We start from the raw sequence: 18,576 nt of genomic DNA, 5'->3' as shown, positions 1-18,576 counted from the left end.
CTGCCCGCTGCTTATCAGCGACGCATAATTGGAACTGACCGGAAGCGCCGTCATCGCCTGATTGGCATTCCGTCCGGCGTCCGCTGAGATATTGTTTTGTAGCGTAGCGCGCGCCTTTGGGAAGAGGCGACGCCGCCGAGTCGCGACAACTCGGACACCCCTGGTTGGAGCCGAGGAGCGACACGACGACGGCTGTGGAGGCCGCGGAAGGGGTTCTCAAAGACTCGTGGCTGAGTCACCCCGGGGGCTTTTCCCGCCCATCGTCGCATCCCGAGAGCGCCGGCGAGGGATGACGACAGCAGACGACGCTGTCCGATCCGGCGGCAGCGGCGGGCGTTGCGATCCGATGCATCCGGCGAGCATCGCGGCCGCCTGGCTTGCTCAGCTCGCCGATCGATGTCGCGAGCTGAGGCACTGCGCGCGGACGCTCCTCGTTCTGCCGCCGTGTTTCGACTGCTACGCCCGGAGTCCCGACGTGTGCGCGAAGTTCGCCCAAGGTTCGGCGCCGGCGGACCTATCTTCGCCCGGTCGGGAGCAAAGTTGCGTAGCCGCTAGTGTCGGCTCCTGGACCGCGTTGGAGTCGCCGGCGTCAGCGCTGGCGGGCGAAGTTCAGGGCCCACGACAAGCTGTCATCGTCGAGCCCGTGGCGGGCCTTCGACGTTGCTCCGCGAGTCGTGAGACACAGACAGCTCTGGGAACGGTGTGCACCTCTTGCAAGGCCCGCAGTGAGTATATAACGACGTGACTGACGTTTGGTCGACGTTCCTTTCTGCGCGAGTGGGTGCGTGCTTCCTACTGCATGCTCTTCTGGCTGCCATCGGATCAAGTGTCTGTTTTTCTCCTGAGGCGAGATGATGTCCTTATTCTTTTTGTTGTCATTCATTTGTTCTTATCGCTCGTCGCGCTGAATGGCCGCTGCGTGCCAATAACGGCTGCTAGTGATAGCTAGATTGATCTCTTGGCACGAACGGGAGTTGTCTACTATCTAAGACTCGCGTTCTATCTCCACACTATACATGAGGCTGGTTTTCTATTGCGCATTGTGTTAAAGGTGTATAGTAAGGTGAGGCTACCTCATTTGTTCTCTCTTTTTTTTTTTTTTTGCTCCACCTGTGATGTCGCGTTGTTTCATTTTTATTTTGTTTTTGCCAACTGCGGGGAAAATAATCGACATGGAGAAACATTTCGCAAGTTTCTCCATGAGTGTGCCCCTTGCATTAGTAATATTTTACACATTTTAACTCTTCCGCATTGTTGTAGATATAGGAAAATTATGCACCAGTTAAACAAAAGATTGCCTTCATTCCGAATCAGCGGTGCAGACAACTTCAACTCTGTATAACGAACTTTCAAGCAATCTACGTGCACTTGTAAACGAAAGTATGAACTTTAATAATGTTTTACAGAGAGATCTGGCACGGAAGCACGATGATCGCCTGTTATCCAGTGTACGACAAACTCCGGGGTGTGTTCACCAGTAATAGACGTAGAGGCGTCGTACATTAATTTTTCTTTTTTTAAGAGAGAGAAAGTTACGACACCTATGCGCACTCTGTTCTTATACAGTTAAACGTGGTGACGAGCGCAGGGACACATAGGAACAGTGGAAACGTAAGTGGACGCGTTTTGGTACGATTTCTTTTTCTTTTTTGCCTGATTCGACACTTCAAATTTGAAGCTTGTCAATACGCAAAGCTGCGTAACTACGTGGTCACTTCTCTCTTTCTTTTTTTTATTTTTCTTTTTCCACACCCATTGCGTGCCTCGATATGCACGGAGCCTCCAAGTTTCGATTCGGATGCATGTGTCATATCAGACCGAGCAAGCGCTGCCTCGCCCCCCGCCCCTGACGGAAGAGGGTTGGTTGCATCTGCTCGGCATTATACCGAAATGATGCAACCAAGCGTGACGCGACCTCCGACGTAGCGTATAGAAGCGCTGCAAGCCGCATGCTAATCATCGGCGCGATAACGCATGACGGCGTGTTGAAACTGACGGTTGTTTACCTGCCGTGCTCGAGAAGAAAACGCAGAGGAATGGATATCACTGGTCGTAATCAAAGAACGCGGCTCCGGTCATTGCGTTTCTGTGACCGAATTCGCGAAAACTTTCGTTCGTGAGAGCAGTTTGCTTATGGCCAACCGCCTTAGATAATATAGCCAACGTCACACGATTGGCTGCACCGCCTCCTCTACGAACAATTCTATCGTGAGGTACTAAATGAGATGTTGGTGCTTAATGCATGCCGAAGCAATGTCTCATTCCAAAAATTTAAGGAGACCGCTGCTGCTTCAATATCTGCACAATTTCTGTAGAGACAGCAGGTCGGGCAAGTCGGGACGGATTCATTATAACTGATGCGCAGAAGAAACGAGGACAAAATCAAGCACTGCGTCCTTGTCGTTTCTTTACGTGTGTCCTCGTTCCTTTAGCGCATCGTTTAAAATGTTTCTGTGGAGAGTCACCTGCATATAAAATAACATTTTGACAAGGGAGCTCCTGCACGAAACGAGCAACTGACGTCTTGGTCGATATCTGCGCAAAGTGTAATGGGCTTCACGGAACGAAGCGTCTGACGGTATGTCCGCAGGTATGGTCCAGAAGCGCGGCTTGTGGCTTAGAAAGTGCGACCAGCGTTCCTCTTCCCACTTGATTCGCTGAGATGGCTTATAACTTGATAGAGGAGGAAAGCCTTCGTACATGCGAGGGTCAACCTTTCCTGTTATATACCGCGTTTTTGAGATGGCTGTCTTTGATTATTGCTAGGCTTATTGGATTCGAGATGACATTAGAATTGTTTGCTGACTAAACTTCATAGCTAGCTACGACAGACATTAATATTTCTGCGATGATGGTCAGTGCGATTGTTAATCAAATTTGGCTAAGTAACTTTCTAATCAATGACATTGCGTGTTATAATTGCAGAATTGAAGCTCACCAGTACTGAAAATCGTAACCTTCAGCGAGAAAGTTGGTGTCTTGCACCAGTTTCAAGGAATAAGCACTCGAAATGTCCAGTGAAATGCATTCCTGCCTCAGTTAATATATTTCCACACTGTGAAAAAACATGTGTACGAAAGAAATGTTAACTGCAACAGCAATGTATTTCATGGCACATTCTGTGTCCGTATTCCTGGAAGCAGCTGACACAAGGTTTCTAGCGAAAGGTATATACATACATGCACTTTGAGTGCTGGCCAACTTCAGTTATTCAGTTACAACTTGTCGCCTTGAGTCAATCATAAAAAAAAGTTAATCAGTGAAAACTTTTTAAATTAATAATTGTTTTTGTGATTACAGCGCCAATTTCGATCTTGTTAATTGCTGATGACAAATTATCTACCGCGGGAGCATATACAGCCAATGTCGATTTAACTAAATTTGCGGTGTAACGAAGTTCCTTTTACAGCGAAGCTTTTAGCCTCTAGGCGGTCGACATTATTTGTGTTCATCCATAAACAAAAATTATCATCTTCAGGAATGGCTCATACACCCCCCCCCCCCCGCCCCCTTGAGCAAGCAAAAAGGCAATGGCTCATCCCCCTCGTAATGCAGAGGCTACAAGCACTGAGCAAAGTGAAGCGAACAGTGCATGCATTCATTGGAATCACGCATACAACGTGCAGAACAGCGTGCGTTTAAATAGAAAACAAGCACAGAACAAGCATCTATCATCATCAGCGATTGCTATTAACCCCGCAAATCAAAAATGCAACCCCCGGAAGCTATGGCTCATACCCCCGTAAGCAAACAAATAATGCAATGGCTCATACCCTCGTAAGGTAGATGCTACAAGTGCTCATCGAAGTGAAGCGAACAGTCCACACATTCATTGAAATAACACATAACACACAGAACAGCATACGTTTAAATAAAGAACAACTTCAAAACAACCATCCAAATCATCAATAAAGTATTGCCTACCCCCCTCAGCAGTTGTAGTGATGGTTTTGCAACAGCTTCACTGGACATTCACTTTCGCAGAGCCAGGATGGCGAGTCAATATTTTTAAAGCTTTTTTTAATGTGATCGAGGCATTCTTTTCCGAGTCAAACCACTTTCTTGTGGTGTATCTTGCGATTGTATCTCAGCGTATTCGTGGGCCGATGCCGGAAATAGAGCTGTCCAAAATTATGTACCATTGGGTATGTGCCCCTGGGGCAATCTCGGACCACGTCGCGGTCTCGCGTACTTGTTTGGAGCTCAGTTTAAGTGTATATGTCGAGATGCAGTATAATGTAAGGTGTAACCTGTCCTCGGCCTCTTATACCTGTATGTTCAGTGTGTCCAAGAGTATAAGCGTACTTCAGTTAACTTCTGCTTTACATGTTTTTAACTTGTGATGTTTCTTCTTACAATAATTTTTCACGATATATTTTACTGTTACGTGAAAAGGAGTAGCCGTCACCGTTATAGGTCTGTAAATATATTTTGTTAATGTATTACTGTATTAATGTTAATTTATTAATGCATGTCGTTAATGTTCATTTCAACAAGGAAAGCAGTTGGAAGGAAAAGCTTCGGGAACTAGGCCCCGGTTTGTGCACCGAGTCGATCGCTTCTCTGCGCGTTAGCCAGTTCAATCGACCGGCGTTTGTGTGCAGACAAAACGCTGGAACACTCACTCCGCCGTTCATCGGTGCACAATGCTTTGCTCTAAGCGCTGTGCAGAGCGTGCAGAACGCACATTGACACCGATGGATCGCTCTCCTCCACCATCTCTACATGTGCCACTGTTACCCCGGTCATACAGGTCGCACTAAAGTTTCACGTTGGGCTTGTTCGTATAGCATGATGGAGGCAAAAGGCGTAGCGCATCAGAAACAGGACAAAAGAAGGACACAGACGACACGCCAAACGTGCGCCAAACGTGTGTGTCGTCTGTGTTATTCTTTTGCCCTGCTTCCGATGCGCTACGGCTTTTGCCTCCATGCAAGTCGCAATCGAGTTCGATAGGTCCCATATGACGATGTCTACGCAAACAGCGCTTGCCTCTCGGCCTGCTGCTGTTAATTACATACTGCAAGCACAACCTCGAAAGTAGGTCGTGTTTTGTCACTGCAAAGCAGCATTAATTAAGCCACTTCAGAGTCAGCGCCACAGTGCAGGAATCGTGCGCAATTGCTATCCGAGATAAATAGAGGTCATGCCTCAAGCTCTCTGTAAATGACATTACATCGTCTTCCAATGTAGCCGGGTGACTGTGACATCGTGAGTAACGACCTCGCTTATAATGCTGGCCTATGAGTCCATAAAAAAAAAAAGGCGACTCCCACACACTTCTCGAGAACGGACGCTGCGAGGGCTCTTTGCACCACGACGGAAACTTCTCCTAGGTACACCTGAATGTGGCGCGAAATAGAATTCGTGAAAAGGGACAGAAAAAAAGAAGACAGTGAAGCGCAAGGGCGCTTCACTGTCTTCTTTTTTGTGCCCTTTTCACGAAATGTATTTCGCGCCACATTCAAGTATACCTAGTACGTCTAAGCACCCAAGCAGTTGCCCAAGCAGTTCTTTTGAAGCACCTCCTCTGTGGCTGTCCCCGTTACAGTGTGTCAAGAAAATTGCTCGCGACCGCGCTCGAAAAACTGGATGGTCGCCCTTTCACAGAAGAAAAAGTTCTAGGGCACTAGTGCAGACGGGTTTCGGCACTCAAGGAATTAAGGGCTCTGCTCACGTTTTTAAGGGCTTGTGAATTGTGCGACCGCCTTTAAATGTTGTAGCGCAATAGCGATCGAATTATTGTGTGAATTTCTCTCTATTTTTTTTTTCTTCTTTCACCTTTTATTACCTTTAGTCCTTTCACCAGCACAGGGTAGCCAGCCGGTACTTACATTGGCTAATCTCCCTGTCTTTCCTCCCCTTTTATCTCTCTCTGTCTCTCTCTCTCTTGGAAACTTCTCCAAACGTCCCGAGTGCCTCGAACTGTCATCTCCGCCTTTCCCGCTGCGATTAACTTGACCGCGCCACCTCTGGCTAGGGGCGGCTGTTACGAAAGCTTACTTGCAGAGGGCCAAAGTGACAACAGTTGCTGAGCAATGCCACAGTGGTGTTCAAGCGAAGGCCAAGCTTGAGTATTGCTTCTGTAAACAGTATAGGGGTGTGCGAATATTCGAAGCTTTGAATAAGGAGTTGAATAGTGTCCTATTTGATTCGAATACCGAATCGAATAGTCACCGTGCATTTCTAAATACGAATATTTTTTCGAACGCTTTCCGAATGTTCCCAAAAGTCAACTGCGCACAATTAAACATAACATTGCATCCCCGCGTGCAAGGTAGACAGGAATAAAACATGAGAACTTGCGCAGTGGAGCAGGTCACGTCGCTCAGGAAGCCATGCATTGCAGACTACATACACAGTGACCATTCGCACTCTCCGAAGAGTTCTGTGCGTACGAACAATCCTGCTCAGTTGTTGTTAATGCTGTATGTGTGATTTTAACAAAGAATGCTTCATAACGTGCAATGTAATGACTGAAACTTGCTTGCGTTATGAATACTAGGATGTGAACATCGCTTTAGAGTAATTGGGAACACAGCGGTTCATTATTCGAAAACTACTCGAAAACTATTCGATTCGATTCCGGCACTGCTTGATCTTTATTCGATTCGGTCTCAAAAATAACTATTGGTGCACCCCTAGTAAACAATGTGCAATTGATCGCATGACTGAGGTTGCGAGGTGAGGCCAAAGAGGACATGACATCGGAGTTGCTTAGCGCAGTCATTGGCTCGCTTCTGTAGGGTCTACTTCGTTTTTGTCCTCGTTACGGCGTTAAGCGCGGGTTCTTCTTCGGAGTGTATCAAACCGGCTGTGCATCTATACCACAGTATACTATAGAAGACGAAGATAATGGGAGCGTCGTTGCAGCCAGGCCCACAAAGCAACGCAGGCACTGCTGCAGTTGCCGAAATCGACTGTCCTCGGCACCAGATTGCATGCAGGTGTAACGCGAAACTCCGCAGAGCTGCACATGCTCGTTCCTCTTCGGCCGTTTTCTTTTGCTCGCCTCAGCATCCTTATCCTTGTAGAGGAAGCTATATATTCTTTCTTTCTTTTTTATTGTTATTATTATTACTTATGGCTTCCATGTGGTGCGGTGTGCCCGCATTTTTGCCGAAAATGATTGTCACGGCATTTTGTACACAATGCGCGTGTTTATACGGGACGTGTTTTATTGATAGGGATGGTTAGCGCGTCACCATTTAGCGGTCGGACTTTGCCTATGTTCTAGTTGCGCAGTTGAAAAAGCATGAAATAGCGCACAGGACACAACTCTGCCGCCTGTCCGCTTTTTCATGTCTCAGTAGCTCGTGCCTATATTTTATTTATTTGCAATAAAGTTTTGCTCACTCACTCACTCTTGCCCTATTATTCAAACGCGAAGGCGTATACGAACTCAAGCTCAAGTTCAGACTCTAAGGAGGGTTCCATCGTGTATCCCACTGACAAATCCGCGCGGTGCATCAGGGGCAGAATTCGCAAAGCTTTTCGTTCGCAACAGATTTATGCTATTGGTTAGCCTCCTTTGTGAATAATATGTTCAGCATTCAGATTTATTGGAATTTGCTCTCACGAACAAATCTAGCGTAAGAGATTTTTGTGACTATGGTTCCATGGGGCCGAATCCACGAATTGACTGATGTTTTTGTTCGTAAGTGCTGCTGGACATTGGCCATCGACCTTCGCTAATACAGTCGGCTACCGTTAATTCGACCCTTGCGGAACCGCAAGATTTGGTCGAATTAACACACGGCAGCAAAATGAATTAACAAGTGGCAGCAAAATGAACTAATTCATTTTTTTATTGCTCGAAGTAGTCTGTAACGTCTTTCTGTTTCTTGCTCTTGAAGCGCCACTGAATCAGTATGAGATGAAGAGCTGCGATAAAACACACTCAGCGTGGCACGACACAAATTAAGTGGCAAGGGATTGCTTCACGGGTAGAAGGAGCGTCGGCCACTGAGAGATAAAAATAAATTTACATAAAACAGCTTCACGCCTTGTAAGAGTTGAGGAGGACTTTGGGATAAGAACTTGGAAGGTTTATTTACATTATTTACAGTGAGATGACCAAGAAATTAATGGTCATAGAAGTCATTGCGGGCAGGCAGCAACTCGGACGCTGCGGCCCGTGGCAAGAAGCTCGAAAGAGATGAATCAAGGAATGCTCTAGGAATGCTCTCTTGCTGCTCCCGGTCTGTGTCTTTTTAAGCCCTTCGGTGTCTCGAAGACACGTCACGCTCGGCCAATGGGCGAGCCCGCTCAGGTGACGCCATTTTCGGCCAATCGGCGAGCCCGCTCAGGTGTCGCCATTTTCGGCCAATGGTAGGCGCCCGTGCGATTTTGTCACACCCGGCGTAGAGAGTCGCTGCGTGGTCCCCAATTGTCCGAGGGCTTACTTCTCCTTGCGGTCTTGCCTTGCTGACTTGCAATGCGCCGTCAAAATAGGCGGGTGGGGCGACGCTGCCAGTGTTTCACAGTGTTTCACACCCGCCTTGCCTCTTGGACCCAAGTTACCTGAAACAGTGCCAGGCTCTCTCTTCACTTTCGGGAAGAGTCAAGCAGTGAATAGCTCCACCTGCGCACACGAGGTGGGGGCCGCCAACTTGTTTGCACGTGCGGCGCCTCTGGAATGTGGTATCCGTGCTTCTGCGCTTCTTAATTAGCTGTGGCGTGATTCGATGTGGTCTGGTGAACTCGAAGTAGGCTCAGGAAATGGTCCCGTATCTAACAGCTCGTCCTCGCCCCGGAAGTTCGGAATGCCCACTTCTACTCCCGTTTATCCTACTGCACACTAGTTTGGGGCACTACAACGACTACGAATTATAACAAAATGGATGTATTACAGAAGAAAGTGCTGAGGATTCTTGAGAATTATCATGGTGAACCCGAAGATCTACCAACTAATCCTTTGTTTATTAAACACAATTTGCTCAAAGCGAGTAAAATATATGACTACAAGCTCCTGCTGCATATACATAAACATAACCTGTTACATTCAACACACACAACGTCAGCTCGTTATGCACTGCGTAACGAACGGATAACAATACCACGAACACGTACAAATTTTGGAAGGGCTGTGCTCGCTTATCAAATACCCGCATTAATAAAGCGTGTGAATTTCCCAAATAAATTTCAGCATGAAACTCTACAAATTCAAGTCTCAAATAGGCCGTTTTTTGTTGTATGAGTGAAGAACCCTTTAACACAAGTGCATATTTATTTTTTCATGTTTTTATGTTTTCATTATATGTTCATAGTAGCCATATGTGTATTTGATTTTTTTTCTTGCATTGTATATTATTTTCACTATTTGAAAACACCCTGTGATGTAAAGTCTTTCAAACTGTTCTTTTGTAAATGTATCACTTTGCCTGCTGTCTGTATGGTCCCCAGGTTCCCTCAAGTTGTCTACGACAACTTTTTTGCCTGGAGGACCCCCAACATTTTGTTGGAAATAAACTGAACTGAACTGAACTCAATTCGCTGGCCATGAGGAACGCTGAAAGAACCTGCACGGTACTGGTGTCTAGCCTCGCTTGACGAACTTCGGGATCCTGGGCCCTGGAGAACGTACGTCAAACAAACAAAACAACACAGCGCTGCACCACGTGTAAGCGCAGGATCTTCACCCCTGACTCGCCAGGCTATTACTGAGTCAAAATGAACCCTGATCTTTTATTTCCCCAATTTTGACAAAGCAATTCCAACCACCTTTCCAAACCGCTATCCATTTCTCCCCGAATGCCGACAAGACCAGAGTGTCATTGTTGTAGTAAAACAATGGGTCGTTGCCGTTGCAAACAAACAATGAAAACAGCCGAACATAACTTAAGTGGCCTAACTACTCGAACAGCATGTTTCCAACCTATCGCAGTGGCGTACTTATCGCACGTAACGGTGCCACTGAACAGTCTGGTCAACTTCACAAGTACGTAATCACAAGCGCGCTAGCCTTGTGGTCACTAATCAGAACGCGTACTTGCGTCGTAGGCAAACTTTTTATTACTACTCACGTTTCTTCCTTTAGTCCCTACAGGACACGTAACTTACGCGATCAATTAAACTTGCGGGGCTTACGCACTCCGCAGAAACCTTAAAATGATGCGTCTCCTAATAACTCGTTCCACGCATGCTTATTAGAGAAGTCAGAATACGGCTGCCCTCAACGCACACGAGCAACCCAGTCATAAATCTGCTTCCTTCCGTCCACACAGGGCACGCGCTACTGGAACTAAGAACGCTTCTCAGTGCAAATCATGCACTCACTGAAAACCTACGCGGTTAACCTTAGAAAATAAAAAAACGCATAATAAAAGGAAGGTTAACTAATACACACGCGCGTTACGATAGGCCTCTCACCGATAACCTTGACACTCAGGTTACTCACACACACAAAAAAGGGCCTATCTACTCATTAATGAACATCACGCGAAACTACATGCTTACATAAAACTTATCTTTCCAATCTCGGAGCTTCTCGAACAAAAACACAAACAAAGCTCACATTTTTACATATTGAAAGAAACTTAAATCGCGAAAGTTATCTGATGCTCAAAAAATAAAACAAAACGGAACGTTTTACTTCTAAGGAAGCTCTCTTGGCCTCCCGTTCCAAATGCTTACGTCTGACTCATACTTTGAGCCGTACCCGAGGTGGTCGCGGTCCGAAAGCTACTCTGGCTACCGAGGAACAACGAAAGGGCTGGCTCACTATCAGCTCCCCCAAGACGTTACAGTCCCCTGCCAATTTGCGTCCTGGCGCCCCGCTTTCATCACGAACTCGATTAACCGCGTCGCTACTCCCCACCTGGTCTCGTCTTAATTTCCACCTTGAGCTTCTTTGTACTACACGCTGAGCTTCGAAAAGTACGGCGGAACGACGAGGAATTTAACTGCCCCGTGCCCGTTGTCAGCGTCCGTGCAGAACATGCTTCTCGGTCTCCTTTTGACCGGTGGCTCGAACGTGTTGGATGCGTCAACATCGTCAATGATGACCGCACCTTTATTTTCTCCACGCCCTGCCTTTTCACGCCTGTCGCCGTCTTTGGCTTCGCCACATTAGCCACCGCCTTCCGATCTTTACGGCGCTTCTTTCTGCGGCGCTTTCTCTTTGAATTCTCTTTCATGTCGCTCTCTCGCGCCTCGTGCTGGCCGTTACACATCTCGTCGGCCCGGATCGGTCTCTTACCCGCACAGTCTGAATGATCCTTAACTAAATCATCCCTCTCTTGGCTACCTAGACTAGCGGAGAGTTGCACCGATCCCTGAACAATGCAGTTGTCTTCTCGTGAGCTACGCAGCTCGCAATCCTGAGAGCTGCCCTCAACTGCATCGTCCAGCTGGCACTTCACTTCGGCACGCAGATCTGGCTCGACATGGGTGCTCGCGTCTGTCAAGTCCGCAGTATTCTGTACCTCGTCAACGACCTTGCTAACATTACATGCTACGCACACGCGCGGTGACAGTGCCAATTTGTTCGCAGCTGGCCTAGCTGTCTCTACAGTGCTCTGTTGGCACAGCACCTCGTCGCTTTAACTACGGCCTTTAACGGCCTCTGTTGCCACTAAGGGATCTTTAGCAGCTAGCCATTTCCCTTTGCCTATGAATGTGCAGCCAATCTCACAGGCAGTACTCTTCTCGTCGGCTTTTGGCGAAAATTCGGCAGATACTTCCTCATTCTTTTGCTCTGTACTACCTACAGAATTTTCAGACAGGCGTTGCCTTTGTTCCTTTGACTGCTGAAAATATTCTATCTGTTTTTCCAATGCTGCTAAATCTTTCTCGTGCTTTTGCTTACGCTCACGTTCTTGACACTCACGTTCACGTTCATTCTCGCGTTCTTGACGCTTACGCTCACTCTTACGTTCACGACGCTCACGCTCACGCTACCGTGGTTCTTGTATCTCCTCCCAAGCAATCTCAATGCTTTTATCATCATTGCCACTATCTTTAATCGCCTTTATGATAGCTGGCGTTTTCATCTGTTCGTCCGCCTCAACTCCCAAATCGTCGCACACCAACAAGTCTAACCTCGTCAACCTTCTAAGATCCATGGCAGCTGACCCGACTGGTGGTTAGAACTGTTTTCCTTAATTAATTTGTGCAAACACACAATGCAACAAATTCCCGATTCCTAGAACTATCAAAATGAACACACAGCATTTGAAGTCTGGCGAATCAAAAGGAAAAAAACCACGCGCTCACTTACGGTTGCAGCACCCTGCCATCTGGTTCATTGGTCCGCTGTTCCTGGTTCCTCAGGACTACCTGGGTCGAAGCCTCTCTCTTCTTCGCTGTTCCAAGTTCCTCGGGACTCCTTGGGACGAAGGCTCTTTTTCGCTGTTCCGGTTCCTCAGGATTTCTTCGACCAAGGTTGCTCCGTAGCGCTGCCACCAGTTGTTGCGTTTGGAGGCGATCCCACCGCTGGCAGCCAGTTGTACGAGTTGAGGAGGACTTTGGGATGAAAACTTGGGAGGTTTATTTACATTATTTACAGTGATAGTCAATTAACAGTCTTAAAGTCATTACTGGCCGGCAGCAACTCGGACGCTGCGGCCCGCGGCAAGAAGCTCGAAAGAGATGAATCAAGGAATGCTCTAGGAATGCTCTCTTGCTGCTCCCGGTCTGTGTCTTTTTAAGCCCTTCGGTGTCTCGAAGACACGTCACGTTCGGCCAATGGGCGAGCCCGCTCAGGTGACGCCATTTTCGGCCAATCGGCGAGCCCGCTCAGGTGTCGTCATTTTCGGCCAATGGTAGGCGCCCGTGCGATTGTGTCACACCCGGCGAAGAGAGTCGCTGCGTGGTCCCCAATTGTCCGAGGGCTTACTTCTCCTTGCGGTCTTGCCTTGCTGACTTGCAATGCGCCGTCACAATAGGCGGGTGGGGCGACGCTGCCAGTGTTTCACAGTGCATTACACCCGTCTTGCCTCTTGGACCCAAGTTACCTGGAACAGTGCCAGGCTCTCGCTTCACTTTCGGGAAGAGTAAAGCAGTGAATAGCTCCACCTGCGGCACACGAGGTGGGGGCCGCCAAGTTGTTTGCACGTGCGGCGCCTCTGGAATGTGGTATCTGTGCTTCTGCGCTTCTTAATTAGCTGTGGCGCGATTCGATGTGGTCTGGTGAACTCGAAGTAGGCTCAGGAAACGGTCCCGTATCTAACAGCCTATGGATTCAGTAGCATCGTCTGCTGAATTTCTTGCGTTTTCAAGCTTGTAGTGAACGCTGCACGCCTGAGGGGTGCCATTGCGGGTTGGTGGGGATCGAATCAACCTAAGCAGCGCGCTTTTGAGTTCGGCACTAAACGAGTTTTCCTTTCATAGCAATGTATAGCTTCTCGCCGGGACCTTTCATTGCTTTCAAATTAAGCGAGGTCGAATTACCGGAAGTCGACTAGCTGTCATATACCAGGCATCAAGATTGGCAAGCATTTGCTCTTACGGACAATGCTGTTGCAAGAGCGTTTTGTGAGTGCCGGCCCAGGAACGATGCATGCTTAAATGTGTTGATTCAGGTCGCGAATGCAACGCGAGATCACGTTCGCAGACCACAAGTAAACATAAATCGGGAATGTCACTATCGTAAAACAGGTTTGCCTCATGCGTAGCCGTCTGACTGTGTTCATATGTAAGAAAATACCTGCATTTTTATTTGTAAGTGGAAGTTTTTCGGTTATTTGTAAGCGGAAGTTCTTCGGTTATTTGATTAATAAGACGCCGGGGTGAGGTCGAAATGGAAGAGGGGGAGGGGAGACAGCGTGATAAAAGTGTTTTCTTTTGAAGCATTATTATATATTTAAAAAAATTCAGAAGGCACGTCATGTTCTCGTATCTTAATGTTTGAACTGTCCTTATACGCATAATTCTGTTTGCGGGCACAACATTCCGCTGGCCGTTACCTTGCTTTATCACGAGCGATGACGTTGAGCTTTCTTTATTTTTTATGTGTTTCTTGTAACAATTTTGTTTCTTTGTAGCGATGTGGGAGAGTTGGTTGATATTAATTTCTAACGTGGAAGTCAGCACAAGCAGACAAGGACAGGCAGAAAAAAACTGCGACACAGCGCGTTGTGTTGTCGTTTTTTTTTCTACTTTAATCTTCGCTTATTCGCGATGTTTTCCGCCTTCCTTCTCTAGCACTGTCGTCGACGTAGTAATGTGACACTGAACGCAAAAAGCGTGTCCACGTTGCGTTCACTAAATGTTACGCTGGCTGCTGAACGGGAGCGAGCTGTATGGACTGGTCCAACTGGATGGCAGCAACGCTTTAAACGCCTGTCTGGGCGCCTGTCTGGGCAAGGGGCACAGGCGTGGAAGGCATCGGTGCAACTGTGCAGTTGCGTAAAAGCGCGAGCCAACGGGATGATACATGTGGCAGGGTTCGGGAGCAGATCGTTGCCCAAAAGCAGCCCCGCTGCGCAATATGTGGTTGACCACGTGGTCGATTGTCGATCCTGCGTTTTGTTTTGCACGACCGCTCGCTCGTGCGCGCGTGACGGCGATACAAATAATGACAGTAGTAATAAAAAAATTTAAAGAAAGACAGCCCGGTACAGTTCGTGTTTTGACCTGGCCCTCGTCTTGCCTGCGTCGATGTGACGTGGGCGTCTGATAAGTGCATTGCTGGCTGGGCCAACAACTCGAGGCGGGGGAAACGCCCCGGGTTTCCGCCGCGACGCTCATCTGCAGGCGGAGCAGATCGGCCGAGTCGATCGCGCCCCGCGACACCCCCGGCCATCACTCTCTCTCGTTTCCTTTGGCTGGTCGCGTGCGCAGGAAAAAGAGAAACGATGCGTTTCCTTCGGTGCCGGGGCGTGTGTGCAAGGCTACAACGTAGTCGGGAGTGCCTGTTTGCGGGCGCTTGTTTTTCTGCGGGTGGGTGGGTGGGTGCCTGGCCGTTAGTATTTTTATAGCGCGCGGAAAGAGGGATTTGCACGCGCGCCTTCGGAGATCTATGGGGGCGCGTACCGATCACATCGACGGAAAGGTGGCTAATGCCCTCGCTTTTAGTTTTTTTTTTTTTTTTTGTTTCGAGAATCGTATTCTAGCGCGACGTTTGCTTCGAGTTAAATGCTAGTCAACTGGCGCTAACTTGCGGGAGTAGATTCCCAATGCGATCAGGACGGTCAATAAACCTGCGAATCGTCCAACTATCGAAACCGATTTCCCCTTAGTGGCAGGCATCAAGTTAACTTTACGGATGTGGTAGTTGTATCTTGCAATCTAGCTTCTGATTAACCCAGTGAAGGCAAAGGAGCCGTTTTTCTGGGTGAAATATATATCGTAGTCGTAACCGAACGCTATTGAATTTCTAGTACAGTCTTTTTAGCGTCAACGTAGCAAAGTAGCTAGTTCAGGTCAGGCATGGCTCCCTTTCATTCAGCCGCCACTTGCAAATGCTCGGAACATGGGTTAAACTGAAGGATACATTACTTGATCTGTAAAGCATTTATATGGTCAACTTCATCTTAATATGTTGATCGCCAAGTAATGATGTCTCTAAATGCGACGAGCGCATTTTCCTCGGGAACTATGAATTAAAAAAATAAAATATAGGTATCCCATACTCTCAACGAACCGTGCTTCGGGAATGGCTATATTTTGTCCAAAGTTGGAAGCTTCCTCCAAGCAGTATTTCGGAAGCCCTTTTGTTTGTTTTTTCATCACTTTTAAAGGAGTACTGGCACAAAAACTTATCTTCTTCTTGTTCTTTTTTTTTTTTTTGTACTTCGATCAGTAGCTATTGACCAGGCAATCACGGCATTAAATCTGCCCTCTTCCTGCGCACGACGAACAAATAATTGCATCGTCGTGTTGTGTGACAAGTTTCGGTTTCCGAGAACGCCGCAACGACGGCCGCTGACACGCACGATACGTGTCCACAATGGAAACATGAATATGCATATTAAAGGTTTGTTTGATTCAGAAAAGTTGCACGGCACCACAAACGAAAATGCGCAGATGGTGCAGGTTGTGATGCGCCGGCCTGCACCGACTCGCTGCGAAGTTCACTGGTGCATTGCACTTACTGCACCTCAGCTTGCACTCCGCACAATCGAGAACGTGGATGCAAGGAAGCGCCGCTGTACCTCGGGGAATCGAGGGCCTATAGGTGCAGCGCACCGGGAATATCTGCTGAAAGTGCAGGAGGAAGGAAGCACACTTTATTGCATATGATGTCTCTTTATAGTACGAGTCATCCCGCTTGTGGTGATGGAGCTCAACGGTGGAGAAACTTAGTCAGTATCTGGTGACTCCTAAGCTTCTCCAGTCAGTAGAAAACCCAAGTTTTCAGAGTAGCGCAAAGGTACCCCTTCCACTATCAACGGGGAGCGGCGGCTTCCATAGGGCTTCCAAGCCGCGCCGCTGCCGCCTCTGTGGTTTATCGCCACTTCTTTTTTGCTCGTTCTTTGCAATACTATGTCATCGTGCCAACAAGTACGGCTAATCACTAATCACTATATTTACTGTCTTTTGGCAATTTCGTCCGTGCCGGTGACTCGCAGTTTTCGAAGATTCCAAACGCGCCAAGTGAACCATCAGTAGGACTATGTTGAGTTGCTCCATGGCACAAGTAAGCGAGCGAGTCGCTGTCCGAACTTGGTGACTATTTGTCCAACGTTCTATGTATCAAGAGCTTGACAAACAACGCGCTAGTGAAAACGAATGAATATAAAACGTTAATTTGCCACTACATCTAAATTGGCTTATAACCGCGTGAAGATATGACTGCCGCATGTACATCTGAAAACTCTAGCCATGATCGAGCACTGGTAATAAATTTGTTGCCGCCCGCCGCGGTGGCTTAGCCGCGGTGGCTTAGCGGCTATGCTGTCGCCCTTCTAAGCACAAGGTCGTGGGTTCTAATCCGGGCCGCGGTAGCCGCATTTCGATTTCGGCGAAATGCAAAAAACACCCCTGTCCCGTGCATTGGGGGCATGTGAAATGTCCCCTGGTGGTCGAAATTAATCCGCAGTCCCCTACTACGGCGTGCCTCATGATCAAGTCGTGGTTTAGGCAACGTTAAACACCATGACCGAATTTAATCCAATCCAATTTGTTGCCGAAGTTTCACTATATATACTAAACGAGTACGATGTCGCTAGTTTGATTCTCAGCCCCTGCGGCGGTCCGGTTGCAATGCGGACTGACATTATGGAATAACGCCTGTGCGCTGCATCACAGTATACCTGCCAAGCTGTGAACTCTACAACGCGTATAAATATCCTGCGAACACAACATTTCGCGTTGCGGAATGGAGCCAGTGATTGCAGTGCACTTTACCTTCAGCCCCTAGATTGTTGCATCGCACACACTTCAGTAAAGCATATTTACCTTTCGACGCTCCACACAAGCAGCAGTAAACTTGGAACAGCACAAATTGACAACATATTGTTTTTAGATCACAGTGAGCTTTTTTTCAGCGCTTTTGCTGTTGGCGATGTTTCCTGATTCAGGGACCTGAAGAAACTTGCTGGGAGCAAGTGCCTTTCTGGTATATGACATTTTGAGCATCACAAATGATTTTTTGTGCAATCCTGCGTCGCCTCATTTTGTAACATCTTTAAAACACATTCACGAACAGAATGTTTTTTTTTTGTAAAACTTGATGCAACATGTCAAATTGTAGAATGAGCCAAGTTTTGTAAGCTTTACGACAATTTTGAGATTGGAGGCGCGGGGGAGGCGGTTGAGTGCCGTGTATGTCAGAGGAAATAAACTAACGGTTATTCTCCACTTAGTTTAGGTCATTGTCTGCCAGTGTCGACTAGATCACAAAGAACTATACCACACGTCACTTTCTTTAAGTGCTTTGGCGCAGGGTCACTTAGTTAACGTGATTGGTTTTAAACCGTACAGTCACTTCAATTAGCCTATTGCTGCGTCTAGCACTTTTCACAGCTTCGACACCGCTGCCATGTAGCCCTTTTCTTGAGATTCCTTAGCACGCATGAAGACGACGCTCGACGGCATTCTCAAGTAGTTGCGAATCCAAGCGCGCCTTACCGAGCGCGCGCCCCACGGCAACTTTGCCCACAGCCTATTAAGAGTGCGTTGCGCAAACATCACCTAAACAGCTCAGGCTAGACCTAGCCAAGGAAGCAGCAAACGGCAACAAAAAGTTTGCCTCTCTCGCGTGTGGGTGCTTCGAGTTGGGGACGAAGTTCGTTTGCCGAATTCAATGGAGCCACAAGTAAGGCGCGCCGTGTCCGGTAACCTTTCCCTGCCGCGATGCAAAAATAGAAAGAAAAAAGATTGTTTTTTCTGGTTTCAGTCAGGTGGCTGCAGCCGCCGGGCATGAAGACAGGGAGGCCTAAACAATGGGAGTTGCATCCAATGGTCGAGTAAGCTCGCCAACAAACAAAGAACACGGCATTCGCGTCCCCACAGCATGTACTGCAGCGTCTACGGACCGGCGCTTGCTATGCCGGTGACAAGCCATGTGCTTGGCGCGAGCCATTGGGAGGGCAGGCAGCGCCGAGAAAAGGAATGCGGTACTCTGAAACTTGTTTTTCTATAGTGACTCTAGAGAAACTTGGTTGAATCGAATAGACCTACAAAGGCGCT

The 18,576-nt window shown here is 47.7% G+C and overlaps 2 protein-coding genes across 7 annotated transcripts in view; one reads left to right on the top strand and one right to left on the bottom strand.

Moving 5' to 3' along the window:
• stumps (DBB domain-containing protein stumps) overlaps positions 1-18,576 on the top strand; it is a 120,761-nt gene that overhangs the window by 29,198 nt on the left and 72,987 nt on the right. The window contains exon 1 of one of the 2 annotated variants that reach the window (XM_075698170.1): positions 129-725. The exons of the other annotated variant lie outside the window; for it this stretch is intronic. Coding sequence (XP_075554285.1) covers positions 290-725 — 436 coding nt within the window. The 5' untranslated portion in view covers positions 129-289. Of the gene's footprint in view, positions 1-128; positions 726-18,576 lie in introns of those variants that run through there. 2 annotated transcript variants of the gene reach the window in all.
• Positions 1-18,576, bottom strand: part of LOC142587325 (uncharacterized) — a 231,116-nt gene that overhangs the window by 209,735 nt on the left and 2,805 nt on the right. The gene's annotated exons all lie outside the window — the stretch shown is intronic.

The sequence above is a fragment of the Dermacentor variabilis genome, chromosome 1, assembly GCF_050947875.1.
Source record: "Dermacentor variabilis isolate Ectoservices chromosome 1, ASM5094787v1, whole genome shotgun sequence".
NCBI lineage: Eukaryota > Metazoa > Arthropoda > Arachnida > Ixodida > Ixodidae > Dermacentor > Dermacentor variabilis.
This window is presented reverse-complemented; position numbering and strand designations above follow the sequence as displayed.